Genomic DNA, 12,191 nt, shown 5'->3' on the forward strand with positions numbered 1-12,191 from the left:
ACGACAATACTGGCAAACACTGTTAATGCCGAATTGCAGAAAATATCTACCTGGATGATAACTAATAAGCTTACCCTCAATACTAACAAAACCTATTTCATTCAGTTTGGAAACAGAGCTGCAAATGTTCCACTTAACATAATGCTAAATGGATTACCCATCACAAGAATCAGAGGGAAAATTCCTAGGAATCCACCTTGACAGTAGCCTCAAATTCCAGACACATATACAACAAATTTCCAAGGAAATCTCTAAGACAGTAGGCATACTATCAAAGATGCGGTATTATGCTCTACAATCAGCTCTCCCTGCACTGTATCATCCACTAATCTACCCTTATCTCACATATGGGATTTGTGCATGGGGATCAACAACACTAAATCACCTAAGGCCACTTAATAACCCAGCAAAAGGCTGCAGTCAGAATGACAACAAACTCCCACTCCCGACAGCATACTCCTCCAATATTCAGAAGTATAAAACTGCTCACCGTACCGAACATCCAAACTTACTCTACTACATACACAGAACACTACACTCCAACATAAACCCTCCACTCAAACTTCTCCTCATCAACCTTAACAGGTCACACGACCATAACACAAGACACAGATCTCTTTTTGATGTACCCCAAGTCCATATCACACTGTGTAAAAACTCTATGCACATAAAGGGCCCCGAAATTTGGAATTCATTACCAGTAAATATTAAAGTAACCCGATGTGAATATCAATTTAAGACTTCTCAAAAACCACTTACTCACCCTAAACTAAATACTAAATATTTAACTTTACCAAAAAATCTCCCAATTACTTAAATCGTAAAACTTCAAAACGTGATGCCCAAAGTTCATACATTGATTAAAACTACCTTGTAGTATAAATATCTACCCAAAATATTACTGCCTTACACCCAATTGTAGCAGTCTCATACTGTAAACTACCTTCAACAACTCACAATGTTATATTCCCATAAAATAATTTCAGTATTTACTATTGGAACTATTGTAATTTGAGTAAAATTACTGTGTATTAAAAATAAACAAGATGTACAACTTAAACAAACCATGTTCAATTTCTATAGTATTATGTAGTCTGTAAGCCATTAAATTAAGTCTGCCCATAATGCCTAGGCATGATAGTGGCTCTCTTTGCAATGCAACTCATTTCCGAAATTTCATAATCTCAATATAATCTTGCAAGGATTGATTGATTGATTGATTGATTGACTGATGGCCTCACTCAAGGAACAGATTTGACAAACAGCACATGTTCACTCCAGGATGAACATGATGCAAGAACAATGAAGTACATTACATGTTTGTATATTGCTATACACCAACACAAGGAATGAGGAGGATGCCATGGTCCTACAATCTTTGCCCTATTTCATCTCTCTTAACCCTTTGAGGGTTTTCGTCGTACTAGTACGTCTTACGCGTAGGGGTTTTTGACGTACTAGTACGCATAAATTCTAGCGGCCTCAAATCTCGCGCGAAAAGGCTGATAGGCCTAGGTGTGAGAGAATGGGTCTGCGTGGTCAGTGTGCGCGGTAGAAAAAAAATCTGGGACCCAGTGGTGCATTGTGGGAATGCCCTCTTAGTAAACAATGTCCACCATGCCTCGCGGTAAGAAGCTCCTCACTCCTCGGCGAATTGGGACACTTTTGTTCCCCAGTGACAGTTCTAATAGTGATGGAAGTGCCAGTGAAGATGAGTTTCGTGGTTTTAGTGAGGTTTTGACCGAAACTAATGACCATAATATCGGTAATAGTGAAGAAAACCCAGACGACCCTCAGCCTTCCACCTCTGGTGCTGGGCCCTCGTGTTCACGTTCAGTTGTTCCAGAACCCAAGAGGAAACTTCTATTTTCCCAAATCCCAGACTCAGATGAGAGCATGGGTGATGATAGTGATAGTGAATATGAACTACAAGCTCTTCAAACTAGTTCCAGTAGTGATAGTGAAGTGCAATATTCCCCAGTGAAGCGTCAGTATATACGACGATATATGCGCTCTGGAAGTGTGCCATATGCTATTCCAAGGGGAAGGAGTGTATCTCGGAGTACATCCCGTGGCTGTACAACAGGAACAGACAGTGAAAATGACGAAGATACTGTTGCAATTGGGATGGAAAATGTGCGTGGTGGTAGTGGTGCCGGCGGTGAGGCACCAGCAGTGGGCCATGCTGCCACCCACGCTGCCACCCACGCCGCTGCCTCAGCTGATCTAGAACAAAGGCCACCATCCCCCACTCCCCCACCACACCAGCCTCCACAACCACAACCTCCACAACCACAACCACCTGTCATTGTCCAGTACCCACCAGCAGACCGCACCTGGGATTGGCAGGAAGCTGTCAATTTTGTTCCAAATCCCCACCAGTTTGATGGCAGCCAAAGTGGAATACGGCCATCTTGTACACTTGGGAACAATGCCACTGAACTGGAATGTTTCGAGTTATTCTTTGACGAACCACTGATGAAAAGTATTGTCATGGAAAGCAACACATACTACGAGTACACCATGGCAAACACAATACTTTCACCAAAATCACGTCTACACCAATGGAAGGAGGCAACTGTGGCTGAGCTGTATCTTTTCTTTGCCACAATAATGCTTATGCCACATGTGTATAAGCACAAAGTGAAATCATACTGGTCAACAGACCCCCTGATTGCAACACCAGGTTTCAGTGATATAATGCCAGTGAATCGATTTGTGCTAATGTTACGTATGCTTCACTTCTCAGATAAAACCAGGCCTGACAGAACTGACAGGTTATATAAGATTAGGAATGTGTTTGTGTATCTGAAACAGAAATTCAGTACTCATTTTTATCCCTTCAGGAAGCTTGTAATTGACGAGTCTTTGATTCTGTTCAAAGGAAGACTCTCTTTCAAGCAGTACATACCAAGCAAGAGGAAACGCTTTGGTATAAAGTTGTTTGTGCTTTGTGATTGTTACAGTGGTCTGGTATTGGATATTATTGTGTACACTGGAAGTTATACATTGCAAAATACCAGGAAGTTATTGGGCATCTCAGGTGATGTGGTTCGAACAATGATAGAACCATACCTTGGTAAGGGGCATATATTATATACAGATAACTGGTACACAAGCCCCTCACTCAGTGATTTTTTGCGAGTGAACATGACAGATGTGTGTGGCACAGTGCGTGCAAATCGAAAACATATGCCCAGGTTTGATGCTGGCACTCGCAGAGGTGAGGTGCAGGCGTTTGCTGCCAATGACATCATGGCATTTCGGTGGCATGACAAACGAGATGTCACACTGTTGTCATCAATTCACCCTAATGAAATGGCAGACAGTGGCAGGCAGCATAGAGAGAGAAATGAACCCATTCTAAAACCTGCAGCTGTGATTGATTACACCTTCAACATGCGTTCAGTGGACAAATGTGACATGCAGATTGGGTTTGCTGATTGTGTTCGCAAGAGTTATAAGTGGTACATCAAACTGTTTTTCCATCTTCTGGACATTTCCATGCTCAATGCTTATAATATGTATAAGATGAGCACCAGAAACAAACCACAGTACGGCGAATTCTGTTTGTCTGTCATCAGACAAATAGTATTCAAGTACCAAGGAAATGCACCTGCAATTGACCGCCCACCAAATTATCAACAACTACCTGCTCGTCTGAAGCATGGTGATCACTTCCTGGTAAAACTGCCTGCTACTGCTTTGAAGAAAAAGGCTCAGAAGAGGTGTTACGTCTGTTCACATACAAAAAAACGCCCACGACAACGCAGAGACACTCGTTTTATGTGTGAGGAGTGCAAAACTCCACTGTGCATGACACCATGTTTCAAAGACTTCCACAGGCTGCAGAACTTCTAGAAACATGTCCTGTGACTGTATATGTGTATATAAAATATAGAAAAATAGTAATAAACAACATTTCATATTGTTTGTTTGTGTAAATATTTTCTGTAAACAAAATAATGACAACAGTGTTTACGCCCTTATTGTGTAGTATTGAAAAAGAAATAACTTACAAAATACTGATCATGTTGGCCTCAGAGGCCATAAAAGTTACTCAGAAAAAGAAAAATTGAAAAAAAATTGAAAATAGTACATAAAAAAGTAAATAGAAAAATACCGGGTGACGGCAGTCGGCGATGTTACCATATGCTGTTCAATTTTGGGAAATTTCACACCTCCATATCTCGGTAAGTATTGACGTTAAAATTTTTTTGTTTAGCCTATAATGTTTAGAAAAAAATACTCTATTTTTTCATAAGAAAAAATAATTTTTTTTTTTTTTGAAATTTGGCCGACCCTGAGAACGAGTTTCGGAGAGGGCCTGTCGACCCTCAAAGGGTTAATACTCTCCCAACTCACACCTTTTTTTTTTTTTCCCCTATTTCCCTCCCTTCCCCATTTGGGTAAAACAAAGTAGCAAGAGGAGCAGATGGAAAGAAAACCTCTCTTTGTTGACGGATCAGATGAGAAGAGTGAATCGGTTCAATTCTGAATTTTCTGAATAAGAGCAAAAATCCTGAATTTCAAAGACTACTTCAAATTCCATTTTAAGTCAGTATTTACTGAAATCCAGAATAAATAAAAAAAATGATTGCTGTAATAAAGCGAAAGAATAATCATCTCTGATGCATACCATCACTGTCATCATCTGAAGCCTTTCCTGATGGTTTAGCCGGAGTCACTGGTTTCTTATCCATATTTTCTTGCCTTGAAGACTGTTTACCATCTTGTATTTTAGGATCCGTTCTTCCACCAGTTACCTTTGCAGAAGACTTTAGATTACCTTTAAAAAGATCACTGTCAATGTCATCCAGATCCTGTAAAAAAATGGAACATTGTATATCTTTTAGACAAGTGATACAAAGTAAGATTCCAGTAAAATACGCAATAGCTCATTAAATTTATTATAACAATGAAACAATGGAGTGAATGGAGACGAATGGTATTTGGGACCTGATGAGCTGTTGGAGTGTGAGCAGGGTAATATTTAGTGAAGGGATTCAGGGAAACCGGTTATTTTTATATAGCCAGACTTGAGTCCTGGAAATAGGAGGTACAATGCCTGCACTCTAAAGGAGGGGTTCGGGATATTAGCAGTTTGGAGGGATATGTTGTGTATCTTTATACGTTTATGCTTCTAAACTGTTGTGTTCTGAGCACCTCTGCAAAAACAGTGATTATGTGTGAGTGAGGTGAAAGTGTTGAATGATGATGAAAGTATTTTCTTTTTGGGGATTTACTTTCTTATTGGGTCACCCTGCCTCTGTGGGAGATGGCCGACTTATTAAAAAAAAAAAAAAAACTCAGGGACACCGGTTATTTTTATATAGCCGGACTTGAGTCCTGGAAATGGGAAGTACAATGCCTGTAGTACTTTAAAGGAGGGATCTGGGATATTGGCAGTTTGGAGGTATATGTTGTGTATCTTTATACATATATGCTTCTAAACTGTTGTATTCTGAGCACCTCTGCAAAAACAGTGATTATATGAAAGTGTTGAATGATGATGAAAGTACAGGTCTCCCTCAACATTCGCGAGGGTTAGGGGATCAAGAGCCTCGCGAATGTTGAAAAACCGTGAATGTTTGGTGCCCTAATATATTGTAGGGAAATATATTACAATACTGCTTCCTTAACTTGTTGAACCATGAATAATCATAAAATACATGAAAATGTCGTAAATTGTACTAAATATATACATGTTATGCTTTAATAACGTATGTTATTTAATAACATGTATGTTATTAAATACCACAGACTCCACCACTGCGAGTCCCTACTACCCTCCCTCCGACCCCCGCAACTGGCAGCCAGCCCTCCCACCACTCAGTGTGGTGAGTGTTTTGTTTGTTCATTATTTGCTATTAAACTACAGAATAAATAATGTAAACCCATTCATGACTGCATATTGGAATGGCTATTAGGAAAGGTATTAGACGGTGACATCATGTGTTTACTCTTGAACACAGCAAAGAATTGAACATTTCTGCTATTGCTAATAATAACAATAGTAATAATAATGATGATAATAATAATAATAATAATAATAATAATAATAATAATAATAATAAATACGATATAATTGAAGAAGGAAATTGTACAAAAATACGAGGGAGTGGTTGACACATCATCAGTGTGACTTTGTTTATGCTGGAGTGAGCATTAGTCTCCCTGCTCTTCCAAACATTTCACAATAATTCAGCAGTTGAGGCAGTGGTATTTAATAACATATATGTTATAAATAATAATAGTACATGTTATTATTAATAACATGTATTATTATTAACATGTATGTATTTAATAACATATGTTATAAAAAATAATAGTACATATTATTAATAACATGTATTATTATTAACATGTATGTTATTAAATACCATTGCCTCAATCACTGCCTCTATCACTCCAGTCACACTCAATCTACAAGCACCAAACACAATGAATTATTGTGAAATGTTTGGAAGAGCAGGGAGACTAATGTTCACTCCAGCATAAACAAAGTCACACTGACGATGTGTCAACCACTCCCTTGTATTTTTGTACAATTTCCTTCTTCAATTATATCATAGTTATTATTATTATTATTATTATTATTATTATTACTATTGTTATTATTAGCTGTAGCAGAAATGTTTAATTCTCTGCAGTGTTCAAGAGTAAACACATGATGTCACTGTCTAATACCTGTCCGAATAGCCATTCCAATATGCAGTCATGAATGGGTTTACATTATTTATACTGTAGTTTAATAGCAAATAATGAACAAACAAAACACTCACCACACTGAGTGGTGGGAGGGCTGGCTGCCAGTTGCGGGGGTCGGAGGGAGGGTAGTAGGGACTCGCAGGTGGCGGGAAACTTAAATATGATTTGGCGGCTGGGAATTTGGTGGCTGGGAATTTGGCGGTTGAGAATTTGCAAATGTGTGAAGCCCGTGAAAGTTGAAAACGTGAATGTTGAGGGAGACCTGTACTATATTTTCTTTTTGAGGATTTTCTTTCTTTTTGGGTCACCCTGCTTCGGTGGGAGACGGCTGACTTGTTAAAAAAAAAAAATTTAGTATAAATATAAATGAGAAAAGCACATTATCTTCAGCAGCTACAACTATATACGATGTGTCAGACTAGTACAGTGGACCCCCGCTTTATGATTGCCTCCCAATGCGACCATTTATGGAAGTGTATTTATGTAAGTGAGTTTGTACGTGTATGTTTGGGGGTCTGAAATGGACTAATCTAATTCACAATATTCCTTATGGGAACAAATTCGTTCAGTACTGGCACCTGAACATACTTCTGGAATGAAATAATATCGTAAACCGGGGGTCCACTGTACTTAGTTTAGGAGCTTCTGAGAGTTTTGCAAAAATTATAATTGTGTTCAATATTAATTGGTCTGTGCAATAGCAGAAGTTTTTGTGTCACCTGGAAAAAACAGCATTTATGTATATTTTTTCTTGATAATATATAGAAGACCTATTTTTAAATATGGCAGCCAACCTAACCTAATGTAACCTAACCTACCCCAACCAAACCAAACCTAATCCAACCCATCCCAACCTAACTTAAACCAAACCTAACCTAACCCAACCTAACCCATCCTAATAAGTAATTAATGAATATTGGTATTCACAGTTACTCAGTAATTCTAATGCCTATTTGTCTTGCCCACTAAAATTTCAAAGTGACATAAGAGGTCAGTTGACTTGGGTTACACTCAGGAGACACTGCTTGGGTGCCAGCAGTCTGTAACTGTGCATCTCACTGGTTCTGTGAGCTATGTGATTGTATACTAACCACTGATTGGCCAGGCTTGTTGTGCGGCTGTATACTAACTGTTGATTGGCCAGGAATGTCTCATGACTTTCCCATCAATAGAACAGTATATTATCAAATACATTCTACTTCCCATAAGAATAATATCGCTGCTAACAGGAGCCAAAATAACAATTTGTACAATAATTATTTTTGCCAGGCTATTGATAGATTGCTTTTACTATACAAATGAAAATAATGTGTCAGTTTGGATGAGCCCCTAAACTAAATACGTACAAGCTGTATATTTAATGTTTTGGAACAGAAATCTTCCTCCGTAAGCCATGCATGCCATAACAGGCAACTAAAATGCCAGGAGCAAGGGGCCAGTAACCCCTTCTCCTGTATATACAGCCTCTCCTCACTTAGCGATGTACTTGTTCACCGACAACTTGGACTTACAACGGGTTCTCTGAGGAGTATGCATACCTAAATAATGTATATTAGAGCTGATTTCTGCTATTCTCTTTATTAAAATATACAGCGCACTACTGTATAAACATTTAAAAATAATAACAGAAATGTTATAAATGGTGTACAGGTGACATTAAAACAATATCAAAGATGGCTGACACAAACCCACTACCATTATAGTATGAATTCATTTACTGATGTGGGCTTAGGAATGAAACTCCATCGTTAAGCGAGGAGAGGCTGTATTTCTCAATTTAAAAGGAGAAATTTTTGTTTTTCCTTTTGGGCCACCCTGCCTCAGTGGGATACGGCCGGTCAGTTGAAAGACGATAATTTTCCTTTTTGTCATACATAGAACTAGTGAACAAAGAATATGTCATATCTAGGTGCCTCTGCAAAGACAGTGATTTTGTGTGAGCAATGGTGAAAGTTTCTTTTTCAGGTCACCCTGCCTCGGTGGGAGACAGCCGACGTATTAAAAAAAAAAATTGTGTTAAGTGTTAAACTCTTGTGATTCACTCAGCATAAGACATAGTGGAGGCTTGATCTTCTATCTGCTGAGCACAAGAGAGATGCACTTCCTATTTGTACTCATGATTCAAGACTGTTCAATTGCCTCCCAGCATACATAAGAGGGATTACCAATAGACCCCTGGCTGTCTTCAAGAAGGCACTGGACAGGCACCTAAAGTCAGTACCTGACCAACCGGGCTGTGGTTCTTACATCAGCTTGCGTGTGGTCAGCAGTAACACCCTGGTTAATCAGACCCTGACCCACCATGAGGCCTGGTCTCAGACCAGGCCGTGGGGTCGTTGACCCCCAAAACCCTCTCCTGGTAAATATACATAAAAATATATATAGAATACAATAAGAACTTACAGCCATCAATCTGGCCATCTCCTCTGGGTTGACATCAGAGACAGGTTCTGAATCTGAGCTGCTCACATCAAAATCACTCATGATGGCAGGTGGTTTGTCCTAAGGACCAGCTGTAAACTATATCATAGTTTGAATAACTTTATTCTCACATTCTGAAATCAGGTAAAAAGAGTAAATACAGACTGTAAAGAAAATGGATTATGCAGTACAGTAACTAATATTCTGGGTTAACAACCCTCTGGAAAAGCTTCTATACATATAGCTGGGGCATGGGCTTTGAATTTTTGAATGCTGCAGAGAAAAAAAGAGGCTAGAGGCAGCAGAGATGTCATGTTTGAGAGCAATGTGGGGAGTGAACATCAAGCAGAGAATTCAGTATAGAAATTAAAAGGTGATGTGGGGTGACCAAGGGTATAATTCAGATAGTTAAGAGGTTCTTGAGGTAGTATGGGCATGTAGAGAGGATGGACATTGATAGTTTGATGAAAAGAGTATATAAATCTGGAATGAAAGGAAGAAGGGAAAGAAAGGGTCCTTCCCAGGAATGGTTGGAGGGAAAGGGTACAGGAGGCTTTGAGTTTTAGGGGCTTGAGCACCCATCAGGCTTGTGTGTGTTAGATAGGAGTGCATAGAGATAAGGAAGTTTTAATGGATTATGTGGTGTTGGAGTGTGAGCAGGGTAAGTTTTACGAGGGCATTCAGGAAAAACTGTTAGCCAGACTCAAGCCCTGGAGGTGGGAAGGGCAGAGCTTGCACCCTGAAGGAGGGGTGAGGATTATGCAATTAGAGGTATAATCTGACTGTGATGTCAGCACACTTCTGGAAAGACAGCAATTGAGTGAATGTTGGCAAATGTGTTTTCTTCTCTGGGGGTCACCCTACCTTGGCAGGAGATGGCTGTTAAGTTAAAGGAATAATAACAATAATAATAATGCCCAAAGTGGCTTGACTGGAAGCATCCTCAGCTCACACACTGAGGATCCGGGATCAATCCCCACCATGGGTGAAATGTTGGGCATGTTTCCTGACACATGCTGTCCCTGTTCACCTAACAGTAAGTAGGTACTGGGTTGCTAGTCAACTGGTGTGGGTCGCATCCCGGGAAACATGATTAACCCAAGTAAGTTTATTTAGGTACAGGCACACAAATACACAAATATTCCCAAAATGCTCTGCATAACCAGGGTTTTGCCATACAGTATGTCAATGATGTCGGCTAAGTCGACCCTGAGGGGCAAAATTAAAAGGACCGCAATGGAAATATGGCAGACAGTTCCCCAACTGTTTCACCTGTGCCGGGGAATGATCATCAGTTCCACAGCAAGCAGAACAAGCTATTAATCAAACTTTGTATACATTTTTAAACTTTTACAATGGTCTCATCAAGTAAATGTTGTAGAACTGAACCTATAAATTTCTTTGTTGGTCTATCAGGGACACTGATAGTCTACGCTGTATCGAGCCCGACATCGCCATGTAAAGTTTATTCAGGTATACACAAATACAGTTACATTATCAACATAGCAGCATATGTGTAGAGAACCTGTGATAACCCAGAAAAGTCAGAGTGACTTATTTCCATTGTGGTCCTTTGTTTCCAATGGGGAAGATTTGTTGCCCAGTGCTGGGCAATGAAAGAAAAAGGGGCAAAAATTCCTTTATAAACAGAAACAGGAACTAGAAGTTCTCAATTAGGCCAAGTGGACCCCCTTGCCAAGTCCCAGCAAGAGGGACCCCCCACACCCCTAAGTTCAGTGGACCCCCCTTGCCAAGTCCCAGCAAGAAGGACCCCCCACACCCCTAAGTTCAGTGGACCCCCCTTGCCAAGTCCCAGCAAGAGGGACCCCCCACACCCCTAAGTTCAATAACCAGCTTCCCACCAAAAACCTTTAAAGAATTATCCAGAACGGACAAAATGGAGCTGGCTAAAGTAAGCCAATGACCAGGTGCCCCTCCTGTTGAGTGCCCGGTACCCCTCCTGTAGAGTGCCAGGTGCCCCTCCTGTAGAGTGCCCAGTGCCCCTCCTGTAGTGCCAGGTGCCCCTCCTGTAGTGCCCAGTGCCCCTCCTGTAGATTGCCAGGTGCCCCTCCTGTAGAGTGCCCGGTGCCCCTCCTGTAGAGTGCCAGGTACCCCTCCTGTAGAGTGCCAGGTGCCCCTCCTGTAGAGTGCCCGGTGCCCCTCAATTCAATTCAATTCAAAGTTTATTCTCTATAAGTATTACAATGCTGAGTTTACAGAATTTGGTTATTGTGTGGTTTACATGTAGTAAAATAATAATTACAGAGTGTACCACTAGAACACCTAGCATGGCTAGGCATTTCGGGCAGACTTAGATTAAATCTTAAATTTAAAATATTACAAATTATGAGGTAAGTTGGTATTATGGCTAAGTGACTAAATACTAGTTTGTGAGTTTAGCAATGTGAATGCTTTTGTTTTGGCACTATACATAGCTTCAGTATTGGAGTATCATAGGTCAACTTATGACTAGAGTGTCCGGCGGGTTAAATAAATGAGGACAAGCGTCCCAGTGAGTACGGGGCAAATTTGTCAGTGATACTGAGGCGCGAGAGAGACGTCCACACTGACGAAGACTGCTGTTTATAAATTCAAGTCTCTACTCAAAGATCACTTACTCACCCAAAACCAAATAAATACTGAATAACTGAACCTTATAAATTGAATATCTTAAATGTTTCTCACAATTATATCACATAAATGTTAAACCTAAAACCCAATCTAACTTTATTATTTTTTAAATACACTACCTAACAGAATCCTTCATATGACCTGTCTTTGTAATACTCACTTGTGCTTTATAGTAATCTGTTTACATTAATGTTTTATCACTGACTTCATCATTGCTTAATTAATCTTAAGTTAATTTTAAGCCAGCCCGTAATGCTATGCATAGTATAAGTGGCTTTGGCATACTGCTCTTATCTGTATTTTTTTGTACCTCTGTATGTGTGCACAAATTTATAATAATAATAAATAAATAAACAATGTCCCATCTTCTTGTTGTTGTTGGGGTTTATAGGGCCACTGAGACCTTACGTTGTATCGAACCCTGCTGC

General features: G+C 39.8%; 1 protein-coding gene across 4 annotated transcripts in view; it reads right to left on the reverse strand.

Moving 5' to 3' along the window:
* Nucleotides 1-11,898, reverse strand: part of LOC128690813 (fas-binding factor 1 homolog) — a 209,522-nt gene extending 197,624 nt beyond the window's left edge. Inside the window, exons 1-3 of one of the 4 annotated variants that reach the window (XM_070088205.1) lie at nt 11,653-11,898; nt 9,115-9,266; nt 4,640-4,823 (exon numbers count right to left, since the gene is read on the reverse strand). In XM_070088205.1, coding sequence (XP_069944306.1) covers nt 4,640-4,823; nt 9,115-9,195 — 265 coding nt within the window. In that variant the 5' untranslated portion in view covers nt 9,196-9,266; nt 11,653-11,898. Of the gene's footprint in view, nt 1-4,639; nt 4,824-9,114; nt 10,873-11,652 lie in introns of those variants that run through there. The other 3 variants (XM_070088206.1, XM_070088207.1, XM_070088204.1) reach the window with 3 other exon arrangements.
* Nucleotides 11,899-12,191: the final 293 nt, after the last annotated feature.

Source organism: Cherax quadricarinatus, chromosome 24 (genome assembly GCF_038502225.1).
Source record: "Cherax quadricarinatus isolate ZL_2023a chromosome 24, ASM3850222v1, whole genome shotgun sequence".
NCBI classification, from domain to species: Eukaryota; Metazoa; Arthropoda; class Malacostraca; order Decapoda; family Parastacidae; genus Cherax; species Cherax quadricarinatus.